This window comes from Channa argus, chromosome 3 (assembly GCF_033026475.1).
Source record: "Channa argus isolate prfri chromosome 3, Channa argus male v1.0, whole genome shotgun sequence".
Classification (NCBI taxonomy): domain Eukaryota; kingdom Metazoa; phylum Chordata; class Actinopteri; order Anabantiformes; family Channidae; genus Channa; species Channa argus.
Window position 1 is genome coordinate 21,515,518 of NC_090199.1, and position 18,623 is coordinate 21,534,140.

Below are 18,623 nucleotides of genomic sequence, written 5' to 3' on the forward strand. Positions count from 1 at the left end.
CTAAATTTGTTTTTTATTTTACTTTTCACTGAGCCCTTGGCAAAAGTTGTGAAGATAAGGCAGGTCTACTTACAATGGTGCTCCATCACCTAGAGAAGTCACAAAGAAATGGGCCAGAAAAGCCAGCTGCCAGAGCAAGGTCCAGTCTGAGCTCATTGCTGCTGTCAGTGTCTCCTGCTCCGCAGCAACCTCCTTATATCCGCTCACCTCCCTCTCCCTGCACCCCATTTTGTGTTCCATTTAAAACGCATAATGCAATGTGACAAAAACACTATATGAATAAATACTGACAAAATATATAATCTAGCAAAAAAAAAGTTAATTTTTACAAAAGGTTTTTTCATTCTACATCTACTCACAACAAGACAATAAATAAATGAATGCATTTTAAAGTGAGTTATTAGGCTGTTCAAGCAATAAATTATTGTATTTTCATATACAAATGCACGTGGTGTGCATGTTGGTGCATGTGGCCATTTAGTCTAAATATAAAAAACATAATAAAAACATAATAAAAATCATCATTCATTCATTCATTCATTATGTTAATAATTTTTGGTTTGCCATTCTACCCTGACTCCACGTGTTTTGTTGACTACCAATTGCAGTACATTACAGTACTATATGCAACTTAAGCCAGCTCCTAATTTGATACAACTCTGCTTCATTATTTACCTTCAGCCACAGTCTGCACAGCACTTCAGGGCTAGTACTTGCTATGGAATGACAATAAAAATGGTGCATCACTTACTACTCAAGCAGCACGAGATTATTTCTCCACCACTGCAGGTGCTGTTGAGTAACTGTGGGTCACAGGTGTAATGGAGCATATTTCTTTGAAAAACAAATATAGCATCCTATATCTTTAACTTTGATTTTGTGTGGTATCTATATGTCCTTTAAAAGTACCAGACTATGAAATTTTTTAATTTTTTAATTTTTTTATACTATTGCTTCAGTGCTGTACTTAAGTAAAATTTTGAGGTACATACACATTTCCTGATGGTACAAAAAGTGGTTAAAATGAACTTTACCTTTACCAGCTGCAAAATTAGTTATGTTTACACATTTAGACATTAGTACACAAGTAATTTAATATTTGTAATTCTTAGTCGAGTAGTTGTCATTTTGAGCTTAAAGGCTGTTTTAGAATATGTACTAGTTTCCCCTACACTTTACTGTGGTGGTTCATACACTTGTAGTGGAGTATGTTTCAAGGCACATATTTGCAGTTTCCTTAGAGTAATGAGTTGATGTGCTTAATATTGTACTGTAATTTCCAAACTAGAGTTTTACTAACTCATGCTAAATAAAAACAATCCTAAATAACATTTCCTTCAATTGCATTACTGCTGACATCCATGGAGAGTGTATGTCTGGATCATCTCCTCTATGCCTGAACAGGTGGAGTTGTGTGTCCCAGTGTTGCATTCTGTTTCTGTGGGCCAGTACTCGATCCAGGTTCTCTCACCGAGCACATAACGATGCCTGATTAATAGAAAGCAAAGAAATTAAATTAATATTTTTAAATGCTAGCAATACTATGAGGGTATTGATCACACAAGATCCAGACACTACAAACGTACGTTTGACTCTGATCATCTGTGTAAATATCTTTGGATCTGCCCATGATCAGGTAGGATTTACCTGTCCCAAGACCCAAAGCTACTCTGCAGTGTGGGTAACTGAGGAATGTGTGAAGTTTACCAAGAGGGCCCACATCATAAGATCCTTTCATTAAAATATAGAGAACGTAAGAGAGAAGTATGGCTTATCACAAATGTTATTGTATTTCTGACCAGCATTTTATTCATTATGTTAACACTGAGTTTAATTTAGGTAAACTTATTTGAAAGTTCAAGGTTAATAGAAAATTGACCCACCTTCTTTGATGACTGGAAGTCATCAAAGAAGGTGGGTCACTCACATCAACAGTAGTAGCACATATTGTGCCGGATTCTTGCATTGCAATTAGGCAGAAAGCTGCCATGGAGGCATCTGAATCTGTGCCATGCACGTCACCCTGTAGGTTCACTCACACACACACAAACACAGAAACCTGTCAGTTCCTTCATACACTGAAAAAAATGATACTTTGGATCAACCTAAAAAAATTGCTGTAATTTGTTACAGCTAATTTTATTGCTTTTTATTGAAACGATTAATTTGATTAAATGCTAATAATAATTTTACTTTTCCCCAAAGCAAAAACCTGCATCCACACAAGTCAAAAACCTATTTATTCACTTTGTAACAACCCAATATTTCACTTTAGAAATACCTCACATTCATAATTAAACACAAGTGTAACTTTTACATTGGAAGAACTCAATATATCTTCTTCTAATTTTGTCACGGCTAATTTTTCTACATTTTCTCAAGTTAAAAGTATGAGTCATAATAAATAAAAAATTATTATATTACCTAAATCAATATCTTGTCCGTACTCAAATCAAAAATATACTTCCACCTAAGCCATCAGATTAATTTGTGTAGATCAAAACCGTTAAATATTCTGCTTTGTGACAACTTACATTTTAACATTGGAACAGCCAAAGATTTTCTATTACAGTGAAGCTGTTTTTTTCTTGAGGTGAAACTATAAGATTTATTACAGATAAATGTATTTTACTGCAGAACAAAAATCACACTAAAAAGACTTTGTCCTCCAAAAGACTTGTACATTTATTAGCCTGTATGTATACACAACAGCTTTTCTGTGTTCAACAAAATTTCAGTAAGAAAAATAATATTTAAATATGGAAACAGAAACAAACAAAACTGTGCTGATGTGAAATGTATACCCAGAAACACAAGTGTATTATATAACATTAACACAAACATTTGTTCATTAAAAAAAAATAAGGAATTTACAAAAATTAAATAAAAATAAAAAGGTATGATGTAAATTATGGTCTTTGGAGTGAAATATACGTTTCTAGAACTGTTTTCATTACTTAAAACTTGAGAAGTAAAACAAGTTTGTGCATCTCACCATTGTTAAAAAACGTGAGATGTGTACTTCAATCTGCATAGAACTGTATAAACAATTGCTAAAACTGTTCAACTGTGGTAATTCTTTGTGAAATTATTAGGGACTATTAGTGATATTTAAAATATTGCAAAAGCAAAAAGTTAAGAGAAGTTTTTTTTGTTGCTGGTAAAACACTGTATGAACAAGCAATGTATTTTTTATCTTCTTTTTTTAGATAAAAATAAATAAAAGCCTGTCTATTTTGTTAATGAAATTAAGATCAGCAAGAATGCTACAAAATTTATCATCATTCAATTATACACTGTAGCTCTAATGTAAAATCTAAAATTTGCTAGCCCCTCCAACTATCTGAAAATGTTGATTTTGAATACAGCCATTACAACAGAACAGAACAAAAATGATGTATCCAAATGTCATGATTTATCTCATGTTTAGAGCTTGACACTCAAACTGCACACTCTGCGTGACATTTTCTTTGGCTCAACCTCCATGAAAACTTTCTGCAGTGATTCAAAGGTGTATTTAAGCTCAGGTGGATAACTCAAGTTTAGTGCATAGATGAGGCCAAATAATATAGCGCATGCATGTGACACTGACGGCAACTCATTAATGACTTCCACACCTTCAATCACAATCCCGATTTCGTGCGGTGGCTGGAGAAGATCATCTTTCTCCCTGAGAACAAACACTGCCATGGTGCACCTCTCAAGTTCTGATTCAGCTTCATTCTTTTGAACAACCTAATAAAATAGAAGACATTAGAAAATTATTCTATCTGATGAATTAGTGTGTGATGTAAAAATGTAAAAATCAACTACTTAATGTTCTCTTTGTAAGTGCAAAATGATGATCTTTTGTTGAAGTTGTGTTGTGTATGCACAGCATCACAGTGCAGAATACACTGGTTTGCATTCAACCACATCGATATACATTAATTTTTGTTTAAGTGATTGATTACAAAAAGCTTACCAGATATTCCTTAATGAGTTGATCCACATTTTCTCCCAAGTATACAATGAGGCACTTCAGTAGACACTCTCTTCTTAGATTCACATCCAGACACTAGGTACATGCATGCACAAACACAATGTGTAATAATTAGTTCAAATATGCAGCCTGAAAAATAACAATATTAGACATCAGAGTCCTGGGGGGTCCAGGACTCTGATGAGTCATCAGGGTCCAATTTTGCAAACCCATACTTGCACAGCTCGGTACTGGACCTGACCCATTAGCCGCATTTATCTCTAAATAACATCCTCACCCAACATACTACCCATAGCCTTATTAAAAACGCACACCAATCATCTACAGCATTAACATCACCTGGTGGTTTTATTGTTGTGGTGGATAGGGGTCAGAAGACATACTCTGAGCATTTTGTCAACTTTGACAAATGCACTTTTGAACCGTAGACATGTAATGCTCCATAAAATAAAGTCCTATATAGCGATTTAACCTGAAAATGCACAAGTGAGTGTAAGGACAGAGTTTTAGGTGGTTCCTCAAGCAACTCTTATAAATGTAGCCATATTATACAAGTGACAGGCACAGTACAGTCTGTGTGTGTGTGTGTGTGTAAGACAGACAGTGAGAGAAGATGGGTCAATTAACCGTCAATCAACTGCATTGACAATCGTAGAATGATAATTGTACCTGAAAAATTAAGCTTGTAAAAAAAGAAAAAAAAAGAAAAAGAAAACAAACTTTATTTTGTGCATTGCCTGTCAGGCAGTGGTAGACGGTACCAGACTGTTACACATAGTGTTCATTTTGTCATATTGCCACTGAAGACATAGTACAGTGGCAATCACCAAGGCTTTAAAAAAAATTAGAAGTCTTGTAATAAGATAGATGCGTGAATAAAATAAACTGCACTGTAATCTGTACTGTGCTGGACATATGTAGACATTTTATGTCTCACTTCCAACATTCCCCATAGACCTTTTGTAAGGGTTATATGAGTATATAGATAATATGCTTGTGAAACAAATTTTTCAATATACTGAGCAAGTACAAACCTGATCAAGAACTTTAAGGATGTCCCTGGTCTTCTCTCTGACAGTCCCTCCTCTCTTTCTGATTATCTCTATGAGCTTGCTGTGGTGCTTGTCCAGTGAAGCCAGGAATCTTGCTTGAAGTGGTACTGTTGTAATTCTCAAAAATTCAGCATTAATCTTAAAAAAAAGGAAGAAAAAAAAAAAGATGTTTGTCGACAATATCCTCTAGACATCCAAAGCAACATTCTTTGTACAGGTACCCACTAAACTGTTCTTATGATTAAGTTATTAGTTATATTAAAATGTTTACTTGGTAAAACTTCAGTAACCCTAAGTACACTCTGAAAGTCTTTTGCCAAATGACAATAGTTTTTTTGTCTTTGACCATTTCATCTTACCTCATCCACACCAAACAATGCTGGCCACCTCTCCTTTAACTCCTCTACTCCCATTTCCTTCTCGACAATTTCTTGCCTTCGAATTGAAAAGGTCTTGGCCATTTTCTCTTTTATCACCATGCGATTGTTTTGCTTCTTCACTTCATTCAAAAGTGCCAGTCTCTCATCCTCCAATTTTCCTAGGGTCTCTCCAACTGGAATATCAGGAATGTGGTTGGCCTCTCCTCGCCTTGGTCTCTTTACATTCTTTGCTGACAATGCATCATCCAGAGGTTTAGATTTTAGTGAATTTGCAAGCACCTCAGAACACCCAATGCCCTTAAGTTGGGTTCGGTAGTTGCCCATCTTGGTTTTCAGTCTCTGTTTCCACCCATAGCAGCCGTTGTATGAACCAGGTTCAGATAGGCATGGATGCTTCTTAATGAGTGCTTCTGAAACATCACTGAAGTCCGAATCTGTTGGATAAGCTTTGAACTTGTAAATCTCTTCAGCTACCTTTTCCAGAATATCTGATTTCATTTTTGAACTAAGTGCCAACCTTCTCATGTTTGATCTGTATGCTGCATTTCCCTTTTCTAACTGCAGTTCAGTGTCATAGGACAATGTTGGTATAGGAAAATCTCTTGGCCACATTTGTGTTCTGATAGAAATTGAGCTAGAAGGTGAGGAAAGAAGCTCTGTGTCATCTGTATTAACAGAAATTGACTCATCCTGGACAGAGTGATCAAATGTTTGCCTGGAGTCTTCTGTTACCAGAATAACCTTAACAGTGGCTAAATCCTCAAGTTCAGCAGTTGATGTCAGGTTTACTAGTGCATCTCCAAAGTCTTTGTCTTGGTACTGCAGCCTAAAAGTCCCACTTAAGCCACAAACTTTTCTGACTTCACTCATAAGCTCTTCCATTGTCTCTGGAATTCCTTGTGGGAGAATTAACTTCTGGGTATCATCAGGATTCAGAATAACACGCAACTTCGCTGGTCCTTTCTTTGCCATGTCAGCACATCCAAAGGATCTGAAAAATAAATAAATAAACAATAATTTTAATGCAAGTATTAATTGTATTGCAAATTTTTAACTATAACCCACATGTAATTTATATTTACAAATTCAGAGCTGATAAGTAATCAAATACATTTACTTGAGTACTGTATTTAAGTACCATTATGAGATACTTATAAGAATGAGATAATTGATAAGAATCAATTACTTTGATTCTTATACAAAATATTATTAATACTCACTAACACCACTACTAACATTTATGTAACTAACAGCATTAAACTATTAGTTAATTAAAGAAAATGAAGTGGTGCCTGTACTTGGAGTACTTTATTGCCATTTTTTTTTTTAATAGAAATACTTTTACCCCCTTTGTAAAAATAAAAAAAAAAAAAAAAAAAAAATGTTCATAGGAGGACCTAATGTACTAAATGTAAAATTAGTAAAAGAAATCAAATCAAACAACAGCGTACTTAATGTACTACTATTGTTTTAGAACTGCAGCTATTATACACCTAGTATTTATGCATCAGATTGTATATCATATATTGCACCTTATTAATATTAATAACATCTGCACTTCTATTAATTATTGTTTTTTAAATTGTATCAATTTTACCTGCCATCTTTCTTATCTGTGTAAACTTAGGATAGCTTGCATAATAAGTTCCTTCAGGATGAATAAAGTGTTATCTTAATAATACCAAATCTGACCACACAGACATAATGCAACCAAGCTCAAGGCTACAACTGTAATTAAAATATAAATCAGGCATTATGGATAATGTCATACATTTACATTTTTCATTTAGACATGGGTACCTCCACAACCATACATATCTAACCTTATGTGTGTATGTATCTCTTCAGAGATACGAGGCACCATCCATCAACCCTGTAGTGAGCCAGAGGGTACTGATCTGTCAGTTCCTGTGCCTCAACAAGGCTTAGGTCTCTGGCAGGAGATGTGGTCACGTGATAAGCTCGATAATGTTCCATGTACCAAGCATCGAATTTCCTGACAATGAAAATGAGTGTTGTGTGTAGAATAATCATGTGAACAATTTCACAAAACTCTGGAAGTCCTGCCAGTGACCCATGTGCTACTACCATTCCAATCCTGTAGTTGAAACCATTGTAGTTTGCATTTTTTGCAAGGTTCACACTGTCTATATGTGGGTGCTTCTGTTTCACTGCCTGCGCAATATCCTGATTAATGACATCAATGGGAAGTTTGGAAACATCTGTAACTTCCAAAATGGATTGAGAAAATCTACACATGTGCAAAACATGTGCAGTGTAAAACTGATGCTTTTGAGCTAATGAATACAGTATGTTTTTGTAACAGTTTGTGTGACGGACAACTCTTTTGAAGAAGCTATGTTTTGCTTCGAATCTCATAGTCCAAAGTGCAACAAGAGGGCCAAACTGACGGGTCAACTGTGGGTAATGCTCCAAATAGTGATGCTTGGGCAGAATTCTTTCACTGGGAAAAACTTCTTGAAATACTGTCCGGTGTTCAGATATCTTGAAATCAAGATAAGCAATAGACTCCTCGGTGTGATAAGGTGCAACAACAAGTTCAACAATGTCCTTTAATTCCATGAGGATCTGCCATGCTGGTTCGTTAGGAGGAACTCTGTATCCAATCAAAAGAGGAAGAAATCTCAATAAACTCCAGTTCTCATGTGCATTTCCTCCAATTGTTTTCTTGGTGGTGTAGGACAGTGGCACAGGATGAGGGCAGTTTGTCTTATCAGTCCACTTGAATGGAAATGTGGTTATTGAATCATTCAAATTGGCTAATGTAAGATATTTTTTGGAAATTAACACATTGAGACAAAGAGCGATTTCAACAGGGACAATTCCTTCAAAGAGATCATGAACTATATCAGGGGGGAAACTCTGTGTCACACAGAAATATGACAGATTTTCTGACAGCACACACTTTCTTTTCACACCAAAATGACTGGCCAAAGAATTTTCTTCAATAGCTTTGAGATGAGAAGCATGGGTATCCCTATTTCTTAGACAGAAAGCTCCCGATTTGACTTCTTTTTTTTGAATGTCTACATTTTCTGCTGTGCAAAATCTGCAAATATATTTTCCTGAGAAATTTTCCACAAAACCTGCGATACTATGGGCCCCGAGATTGTCTGCTATTACACAATGAACCAAGCCTTTCACTGTTTTTCCCAACTTGGCAATGAACACTCCATGCTGTTCTAATGTAATAAGATCATCTACCAAGGGCTTCAACACAATGTCAAAACCATTGGATTTAACATCATCAGTATGGATAAGTGCAGCCAAATATATTGATGACAGAGAGGAGTGACAACTGGCAGGCAAATTCCCTAACGTCCAATACACCCCATAGACTTTATGTTTTTTCTGGAGGTGCCAAGGGGGTTACAAATTTCAAAATCATCTACATACAATATCAGTGAAATAGCACAGTCCTCTGACAGTGATGTATTTTCTTTGTAATTAATGCCATCATAGAAGGATCTACATTGAATTGTATCAGTTTGGATTGGATAGTGTGCTGTCAAATTAATTGCTTCATCCAACAAGGTTTGACAATTTAGTATCTGCTGTAAAGACTTCAGTATAGGTATGTACTGGAAGGATTTCTTATTCTGTGCGTCAAGCACATATTCTATAGGTTCTACAATATTGAAATGCTTTTTATAGTAGGTCTTTCGCTTCCATGCAGTAGAAAGTGGACCGTCACGAGCAAAAGAAACTGTAACTGGATGTGACTTACAAAGAGCAGTGGCTAGCTCTTGCAGAACAGTTTTATCTACTTGGCAGTCACTATACTGAAAATGCTGATATATAGTTTGGTAAATAAGAGGGACAGAAGCAGTACTTATTAAATAGTCAAATTCTTGTAAAAGCTCACTGACAGCTACACTAGGAACAAGAAAAATATGTTCTAGCTTCAATAACAGCGAGGCAACTTTGAGCTCAATACTGCATGGCAAGTCATTTGAATTCAAAACATCAAAGCTAGAATCTGCCACTTCATCTGTTCTTAAATCATCATCTAATGCCTCACACTCAATCTCAATAGTGTCAGAAGAATGACTGTCAGTGGAATGACCTATGCTTGAACACCGTCTCTCAAGTATTCCAGACTTTAAGTTATTTACTGAGAAGTCTTTATGTTTTCTACTTCTATGAGTCCGAAATGAACCATAAATATTTGTTTTGTATGAACACCCTTCAAACACACAATCAACAGTCTCGTTGTTTTTTAGATGCTGTGCTATGTGTTCAAAATATTTTTTTAAAGTTGAAAGTTGATTGTAACTGCACAATAGACATTGATATGTTGTCAGTTCATGTTTTGAGGATGTCTGGTTATGACATCTTGAAAGATGGGTCAAAAGTGCATTCCAAGTCTTACAAGTGCATGGACAGTTGAAATAGATGCATGGATAGGGATTGCGACGTCCATAGTGTCTGTGTTCAAGCTTGTAATGTTTAAGAAGCTCAGATCTTCTTGAAAGTGACGTACCACAGTCTTTGCACTTCCACATTCATCAGGAGACTAGGAAAGAACAAAGAATTTGATCTTTAAACTGAATCTGAACTGAATCAATTATAGTTTTTTGAAATAAACTGTTGGCAAAATTATTAAACATTCGAAATCCTGTGTCTGTCTCACTACAGCTGCAGGAAACAGTTGAGTAATTAATTAGTTGATCAAAAGATAATTCATCCAAACTATTTTAACTTGTGATTATTCCTATTATTTTAAACAAACATTTCCAAAATTCTTGACTTTAGGATTGATTAAAACACAAGTCAAAGAACATTTTAAAAGATGTCACATTGGGCTATAGGACAATTGCATGGCTATCACAATTTTTACAGACATTTTACAGACTAAACCAAGGGCCATCTAGGCACACTGCACTGCTACAATATTCCTAATCTTGTTAAGTTCTCACTTTTAAATAAAACTGATGTGAACTTATATTACCTCCCAATTTCATACTCTTGTACCCCATCCAATCAAGTCAAATAAATAACATTATTCCATATTTAACCTTAATTAGTATCTGCTCATGATCAGGTTTAGTCCTATAACTTAATGTATTTTAATTTTGGTTATATAACTTCTTATTAAAATTTACATGTACATGTTCATGGTTGTGCATTTCTAGACTTACCAAATTGTGAAGTATGGCTTAAACAGTAGTCCCTGAGGGAAAAGCCTTCCAACTCGTAAATGAATTAAAAAAAACAAAACGTGAGGTGTCATGTTTAGTTTTTGCATTTCTTAGTTGAGAGTAAATTGTATACCTTTTTTAGCCTATCTTAATTCTATTTTCTTCCTGTGTGCCTGCTTTTGAGTATTGTATTGTAATTTGAGGAGTCAGTCATTATCGCTATCAGCCGAGTAAGAGCTGTGTTAAGTTACTGCTAATACAAACCAAGCCTTAAGTGCTGTAGCTGCTTCACAATAAAAGCTTTACCCTAGCGAAACAACGTGGTGCTTTTATTGTGAACACGTCATAGGACATGCAATGTGCTTATCACATCGAGAAGTCTTATGTCGGTGACGATTCTCAATCAGCCAGGTCTTATCGGGGTTACCTTGGACTATTAGCTGTTCAGGCGGACAGCTTTTCCGAACAGTGCATTTGCGCCAAGCCGGCTGCGTTCGACCGACCGCGGTTCACAGCACTGCTCGGCGCAAACACAGGCAGGCTGCAAAATACGTTTAACCTCTGCCATTTTACGACTGTAACGTCACCTCACCGATGGTAAAGAGGTGAAATGTAAGTTGTAATAAATTGATTCCTAGTCACCAGAGACAGAGCACTTGAAATAATATCGACATTTGTCTTCAGAAAAAGTATCCACATACATTGACTCTCTCCTCCACTCCTTCATGGCTCCACCTGAGTGTGTGTGCGCGCACCTGACGGAGGAACCCCCGCCCTCTGGCAAACACAGGTTGAGACGGAGTAGTATAAGCACTGGCTTTAAACAGTACCACGGGTAACCCCCCCCCCGAAAAAAGTTACCATATGAAATACTAATATAATACAGGTAGCGCAAGTACATGGCCCGACAGTATAGTTCTTAAGGTTACACACCCACAAGCATGCTGCTAGCATGTCACAAGTATTTATATTGTATTTTCACCACATAACTATTCTTTTTGATATCTTTGGCCTGCATTACCTAAATGTAGCTAATATAAAGTTTAGTTTAGCAGTTTTGCCAACTTTTCTTATGGGTTTGGGAAAAGTTAAACGTGAGCTTAGCTAGTTAATACTGGCTAACAAGCACACCGTTTGGTACAGCATATGAAGTTGGTGTGTAGTCCATGACACTTATCATAAATTTGACAATGCAAAAGCTATTTACCTTAAAGTCTGAAAATAAGATTAACATCTTACCTTGTTGAACAGGAGTTTTCTTGTGCAGCACACTCTCTTTGCATGCGAGCGAAAAAATAATGGCGGTCAAAAGATTCTTTCGAAGCGAGCTGGCGCTACGTCATGAGGTCATGTGACTTGTAAATCCTTTGCTCTGAAGTAGAAATGTCCTTTGAGTAAACGGAATCACTGCAAGTTTTACCAGGCCTGGTGCTGGTTACTTTGAAGCGAATTAGAAAAACAGGTTCAAATGGAAAAATAAAAAATTTGGATCAATTCAGTGTAGAAACATACTTTAAATGAATGACAAAGCTGTTTCACTTTTTTCAGTGTAATCATCAGAATCGTCAACAGTAAACATCTGTTAAACCGTACAAAATTATATGGTTCTTATTTTGACTTTTGACTTAGAATCAGAATGAAAAACTGACATAAAGAATTTAGGCAGTCATCGCTGTATGGGACACCCTTCCAAGTTCTCTAAACTCGTAGTTAGGCTGCTTTGCGTTGAGAATAAGAAACTTGACAGCCTCACAGATCACTTCACTTTGCACTGCCACCAGGTTGTAGGCCATGGTAAACACCTTAACAACATAAGCAGTTAGCCTAGGAGAGGAAGGAGAGGACATGGTTGTTGGGTTTCATTTATTTGAACCTCAGAAATGCGGGAGGATGTACAGATTCGAATACAGATGACCACATGTTGGCAGGCCTTACCAGGTGCTGCTTTGGTGATCAGAACCCAGAGCAAAAGATCCATCCTTTTTACGGTAATGAAGCTGATTCTGGTAGCCTAAATATATAAACACAGAAAACAAACAAACAAAAAAAATTATTCTGACTTCCACTAAACTGTGTGCTGCATCTCATTCATTGAAAGCCAATTTAAGTGGCACATTTATATTAGGTAGTTTGCACTCTTTTGTGTCTTTTTCATACAATTTAAGCTAAGATCATTTATTAATGCTACTTAAATAATCTATGTGAACCCACCAATGCTCATGTATCGCAGGGCATCAGAACGTCTTTGAATGTGCGCTGGTTCCCACTGGTTGGTTTTGTCCAAATATGTGGTTGCAATGACAGGCAGGGTCATGTGGATCATGTTCTCTTCTCCACAGCCTGTGGGCTGGTAGATTAGATCACCCATCGGTTTCCAACTGATCTCATTCTTCAACTCATGTAAATATTCTTTTCCTGCAAACATTCTTACAACCAGTGAGGTGATAATATGCCGACAACAAGGAACGACGTATTACCTGCTAATGTAAAAAATGGCCATAATACAGAGGGTATACCACAGGTACCACATACCATGATATAACTTACTGTATCTCATCTGTCACAGGGATCTGTGTGCCAGTAGGCGTGTTTGGATGCAAATATTTCTTAGGAATTCCACTGTTGATGACTGCCACTTGTTTACCATCTAAAAGGTAAAACAAAACAGTTTGCGGATTCATTCACAAATAAACAGATGTGATGTCTTTTTTATTTAAATCTCATTACATGGAAATTAAAATAAATTGCACTAAACAAAAAAGAAAATGGCGGTGTAGGTAATTTACACCACCCACTGTATGACAGTAAAAGTTGGAGCTATGTATTACAAGTGGAACTTAATTTTGTTTTAACTTTACTCAGTAATAATTTAGTGATTGTAGTATAGTAAAAGTTATCAGTGTTTCTATGTAAATAATTGTTATTAAAATATCTTGTAAAAAAACATTAAGAAATTGTGTTGCTTTTTACGATGTTGCAATAGCTTAACTGGTAAACTCACCTACACCTTTATTTGCAGGGTCCAGTGTTATGGTCTGAGGCAATTTTATCAGTAAACCTTCAGGCTGTAAAAACAGCAGTTGCACAAATGTCAAGTAAACTCTTTAAATTGATATATAACAAATTTAGGGAACTGCACCAAATTATTTAATCAGCTTTTCCAATAACTTTCACATAAAATCTAAATCCCTGAGGATGGCTGGCTTGTAATCATTTTGAGTAAAATGTACATTCACCTTTATACACAGCAGGTTGCTGACTTCTCCTGTAGCCAACCCACAAACTGGCAACCCGCTGGACTTCATTCTTACTGGAAACTGCCCCACTGTTCAGCTCACATATCATTTCCTCTCAGTCCGCTTGTTAATTTCCACCACAACCTTACATTTTCAATGTAACCTGTTTCCTTGCTCAGCCACTATATTACTACTACACTTTGACACTAACATTGTCACCAGCTGCCTTCTACCCCCTATCCTTTAGACCCATTCCTCACTTCCTAATCAGTAGAATGCTGACCTTATCCATGATCAACACACTGCACTCAGGGCAGGTGCAACATGAGTATATTAACTGCATAACAGATCCTTTTTGTCTCAAATAGTATCACTGAGGCCATAACATACTACAAAAGCACAGTCAGTACGACCATAGTTAACAGGAAGCTATTTTGAATTTACCACTTTCGTCACCTCCTCTATCGACCTCTCTCATGGTCTCATGATTACTGTCTTATGAAACTAAATAATGTGTTTAAGGCAGAAAAAATAATTAAAGGTGTGGATATGGAGCCCAGTTGGAGCATCTTTAGCAACTATGATGTGGACTGTTCACAAATAAACTGGAATATGTGGAAAGAGTAAAATTACAAGAGATATTTAATCAAATGGCTCTTTAAGAGCCTGGATGAGTAAACAATAAATCCAGAGAAATACTGATGAAGTGCACTGTAATTGAAATAAGTACCTTATAGGGAGGCTGGATATGATATCCAAAGATGAAATATCATCTCCCTGTATTGACTTTTCAGTACAGGAGAAAAGCTGGAACAAAATATCTTATTTTCTCAGCCCCCACTGGCTGTAATGTCTGGTTGCTTTTGAGGAACATAAGTTTGTTCTTTTTAATGGGGCAAACCCAACAATCCGTGTAGTCAGATAGACCTGAGACTGTGTGGGAACCTTCAAGGGTGCCTGTTATTTTGGTTCATGCGGAAGCAGCAGTGGAAAGTGCACATTTAATAAGAGACATGGAAGTGGAAAGTGAATAGATTTACACTCGGAATCTAGATTGGAGGGGATTTTCATTGACCACCAGTATCATCACTGGTCTCACAGTTCAACCTAAAAATATATAGTTCCAAAAAATCATATTGCACAGTGTTTCAGTGTGAAGGCACACGCCAACAAATATGACTCGAAAGGCAAATTGTATGCTTCTCATATCATAAATGATCACATTGTATCTGATTTCACGCAGTACTGTTTGCATTGTAAAAAATTTCAGCCTTGATAATTTTATGTCTTCATAATTAGGTGGATGACCAACTGTGCTGATGGCTGGTATCAGGCTGTTGTCTCTTGCACAGTTGTGTGGAATTGCACTTTGCACTTCTGGAAGTGGCATTTCTTCAGCATACAGTATCTGTCCTGTTGCCTTCAGGTCGCTGCAGACATTTAATGTACAGAATGACATGTTACATCCAAACACACTACAAAGTCTTATCACTACCAGTAGCATCTTCGTGATTCCATTGCTGAATGATGAGTCTTTAACAGTTGCTTTCACCTCGATGTGGAATAGTCCTTCCCTAATGGGAATAATGACGAAGGGCACAGATCGGGTAGCTTGGTTCCCAACTTTGACCTCCTGATAATATTTTCCACGCTTTGAAAGCTGCACTGCATATATGCTCTGCCTCAATCAGATCCACACGCACCTTGATAGAAACAAAGATTAAGAGAGTAAGTGGTATATTGATCGATATTGATCAATGATGGGAGCCTGACACTCAGTAATTCACCACATTTACTGCTTTGCTTCATGATAAAAAATATTTGTCCCATGGCTTGTTAAAATGTCCCTGGCTGACACTGGCAGGATCAGGTAAGTAGTTGTGGAGGACAGCCTTAATTTCCAGCTGTTCTCCACGAACAGCAGAGTAAGGCAGTTTACGATCAATGAAGAAGTCCTTCCGGACAATGACCCAATAATGATAAAGGCACACATACTTCATTATTTGCATAACAACTTAGATTACATTGTTATTTTACAAATATTATCCTTGTAGTGGTAATTGCCAAGATATAGTATTAGCCATTCTGATTGTGCTAATACCTAGATATAACTCCTATATTACCTTGTTTCAGAAATATTACCCAACCTTTGTCTACTGCCACAAGTCCCACTGTTGCCTCTGGATCTCCAGTCACTATATAGTCATTATATAGGTAGGATTGAATTATTATTTTAAATATTATTTTAAAATACCAAGATGACAGGGTGTGATGAGCACATGACAGGGTGGACACATAAAGCAGGACACTAAAAGCAATGACAAAATATGGCAATGAAATATTTATTCAACTTAAGAAAATAAATACAAAAATTAAATTCTCAATCACATTGATATAACCAAACTTTTAGAACGGCCTGCTGTAGGGTCATGTCGTTGACTTGGAGAAATGAAGCAGAAGGCGAGAGGTGACTGGTCTTCAGCAGTGTAAAGTGCCCCTGTATGGAGAGTTACCTGTTGCTGCGATCCTCCAAAGTGGACTGCTTGAATTTTTTGGCTGTATTTGCACAAGTAATTTTCACTAAAATCAATATGCAGCATGAACTCATCTGGTTTTAGGGTCTCCCTGATTTGCCTCTAGGCTGTGTATTGCCATCTGATGTTGAAGATGTGTTGCTTAAATCTGCTGAGCCTTTCTTGAAATTGGCTAACCAGGTCAGACTCGGTTGTTACAAGAACTCTTTTGACTGTAATCATGAAGGATTTGTCTTCTTTATGGATCCTTTCTGTGGTCCATTGGTTTACACAAACCTCTGCTTCCCCAGGTTGTTTAAAGGTTTGATAGGCTCTGAGCAGACCCTCCCTACACTCACTGTAAGAAAGGTGTAACAACCCAAAATGGCCTAAGCTGGTAAAACGTGCTGTATGACAGTTGGCCATGCTTCTGTGTAGATTTTTCAATGTGTCTGTGAGTAATCTTTTTTGCATTTTTTCTTTTGTCGTGTGATTGTTTGTTTGCAGCCCGGTGTCATACGGCTGACTTCATCACGGATATAAAAAGACCTTACTTTCCTTTTAATCTCCAGCACTGCACCACTTTCTTTTCTCTTCAGGGTTGCACAAAGATCCACACTGAAGGTTGCATTTCTTTTTTTGGAGTAGCCACATGCCATTTGTGTGTACTTCTGGAGTTTGTACTTTTTTAAAATACTTCCAGAGGTCACCCTGGTTATCTTAATTGGTTATCTTTTTCTCTCAGTTTTTGCATTTCTGTATTTTTGCCTGATGTTCTCAAACAGGCTGGTGTGAAATAGCAGGGCTCTCTTAATGGATGACCTAACTTTTTGGCCTCTTACCAATTCCCTGACCTTTGAGTGAGGAAACACTGATGGTTCCTTTGTCTTCATCCTCTGGTAACTCTTTTTATTTTTTTCCTTTTCTCTTCTCCTTTGCTAGTTTTTCTTTCAACTCTTTCAATTCTTTCATAATTTTCTTCTTTCTTCTTTCTCGAATACTTTCTCCTTAAAGGCGTTGCCTTGAGGGACCTAGCTGTGGTGTCCAGCTCCAGTGGCTTTGGAGTTGGAGGAGGAGTTTGCAACTCCACTATTGTCCTGGCTTTAGCTTTGGCAGCTTTCTTTGCCTCCTTCCACATTTCCTTTGTAAACGTTTTTCTCTCTCTGTGAGGTCATTAATAGCTTTCTTCTTCCCTGTATCTCTATCTTTCCTCCATCTCTCCCTTTCTTTCTTAAGGTATGCCTCTCTTTTTCAGGGTTTGCATCCCGGCGTTTTCTGTATTGCTGTGCACTTTCTGCCGCACTCAGAGCCATGTCCTGAGAACAGCAATGATTTTACAAAATGTGTTTTTTAAATTACAAAATATTATCTACAGCAGATGTTTTCTATAAAATGTAATATAACATTTCTATAAATTACAATATTAATTACAAATAAATGCTATGTCCACCTTGTCATATGTATGTCCACCCTGTCGAGTCTAAGGGGCCGGCAGGGCGGACATTTTGAGCTTCAATTAGCATATTATCTTACAACAAATTGTGATTAGCTGAATAGTTATGATATTTCCATGCTGAACTGAGTTGTTCTGGGACAAATATGAAGGCAAACCCACTTTCCCTTCAGTATTTTGCAGCAAATGTCAGAAACAAGCATATCAGCTTATTCGGCCTGAAAATGCTCAGGCCACCTCAATCTGGCCTCTCTGACTTTATCTCCAAACCATCTAACATGAGCTGTCCCTCTGATGTCCTCATTCCTGATCATGTCCATCCTAGTCACTCCCAAAGAGAACCTCAACATCTTAAGCTCTGCTACCTCCAGCTCTGCCTCCTGTCTTTTCTTCAGTACCACTGTCTCTAAGGCGAACAACATCGCTTGTCTCACCACCGTCTTGAACACCTTTCCTTTCATTCTCACTGACACACCTGAAACTTTCCTCCACCAGTTCCAACCTGCCTGCACTCGTCTCTTCACCTCTTTTCCACACTCTCCGTTGCTCTGAACCGTTGACCCTAAGTACTTAAAGTGCTGCACCTTCTTCACCTCTGCTCCCTGTAACCTCACTGTTCCACTTGGGTCCCTCTCATTGACACACATGTATTCTGTCTTACTGCGGCTAAGCTTCATTCCTCTGTTTTCCAGAGCAGACCTCCACCATTTTCCTCCACCTGCTCCCTGCTCTCACTACAAATCACAATGTCATCTGCAAACATCATAGTCCATGGAGATTCTTGTCTAACCTCATCTGTCAGCCTGTCCATCACCAGAGCAAACAAGAAGGGGCTCAGAGCTGAT

General features: G+C 37.2%; 2 protein-coding genes across 6 annotated transcripts; both read right to left on the reverse strand.

Annotated features, from left to right (window-relative positions):
- Positions 1–2,078: 2,078 nt before the first annotated feature.
- On the reverse strand, positions 2,079–11,956 carry LOC137123706 (uncharacterized). 5 transcript variants are annotated; one of them, XM_067497842.1, is made up of 7 exons: positions 11,816–11,937; positions 9,808–9,951; positions 7,238–8,031; positions 5,394–6,405; positions 5,017–5,172; positions 3,965–4,057; positions 2,079–3,735 (listed from the first exon to the last, which is right to left on the reverse strand). In XM_067497842.1, exons 3-7 carry the CDS (start codon positions 7,276–7,278, stop codon positions 3,427–3,429), a joined length of 1,611 nt encoding a protein of 536 aa, XP_067353943.1. In that variant the 5' UTR covers positions 7,279–8,031; positions 9,808–9,951; positions 11,816–11,937; the 3' UTR covers positions 2,079–3,426. The 5 variants fall into 5 exon arrangements, with proteins under 5 accessions (XP_067353943.1, XP_067353944.1, XP_067353942.1 ...); XM_067497843.1 differs by lacking the exon at positions 7,238–8,031; XM_067497841.1 differs by having other exon boundaries at positions 7,238–9,951.
- Positions 11,957–12,234: 278 nt separating this feature from the next.
- Positions 12,235–13,059, reverse strand: LOC137123223 (complement C3-like). Its single transcript, XM_067496610.1, has 3 exons — positions 12,788–13,059; positions 12,512–12,587; positions 12,235–12,400 (listed from the first exon to the last, which is right to left on the reverse strand). The coding sequence occupies exons 1-3, from the start codon at positions 12,999–13,001 to the stop codon at positions 12,235–12,237; spliced, it is 456 nt and encodes a 151-aa protein (XP_067352711.1). The 5' UTR covers positions 13,002–13,059.
- Between the last annotated feature and the right edge of the window lie 5,564 nt (positions 13,060–18,623).

Excerpts from the sequence above, each read along its gene's own strand:
- LOC137123706 (XM_067497839.1), bottom strand. The coding sequence starts at position 11,859 with ATGCAAAGAGAGTGTGCTGCACAAGAAAACTCCTGTTCAACAAG. Across the intron at positions 5,173-5,393 it reads CATTGTTTGGTGTGGATGAG|ATTAATGCTGAATTTTTGAG; the intron begins GTAAGATGAAAT and ends CTTTTTTTTAAG. Across the intron at positions 4,058-5,016 it reads TCCTTAAAGTTCTTGATCAG|TGTCTGGATGTGAATCTAAG; the intron begins GTTTGTACTTGC and ends GCATGTACCTAG.
- LOC137123223 (XM_067496610.1), bottom strand. The coding sequence starts at position 13,001 with ATGTTTGCAGGAAAAGAATATTTACATGAGTTGAAGAATGAGATCAGT. Across the intron at positions 12,588-12,787 it reads CCTGCGATACATGAGCATTG|GCTACCAGAATCAGCTTCAT; the intron begins GTGGGTTCACAT and ends TTATATATTTAG. Across the intron at positions 12,401-12,511 it reads GATCACCAAAGCAGCACCTG|GCTAACTGCTTATGTTGTTA; the intron begins GTAAGGCCTGCC and ends TTCCTCTCCTAG.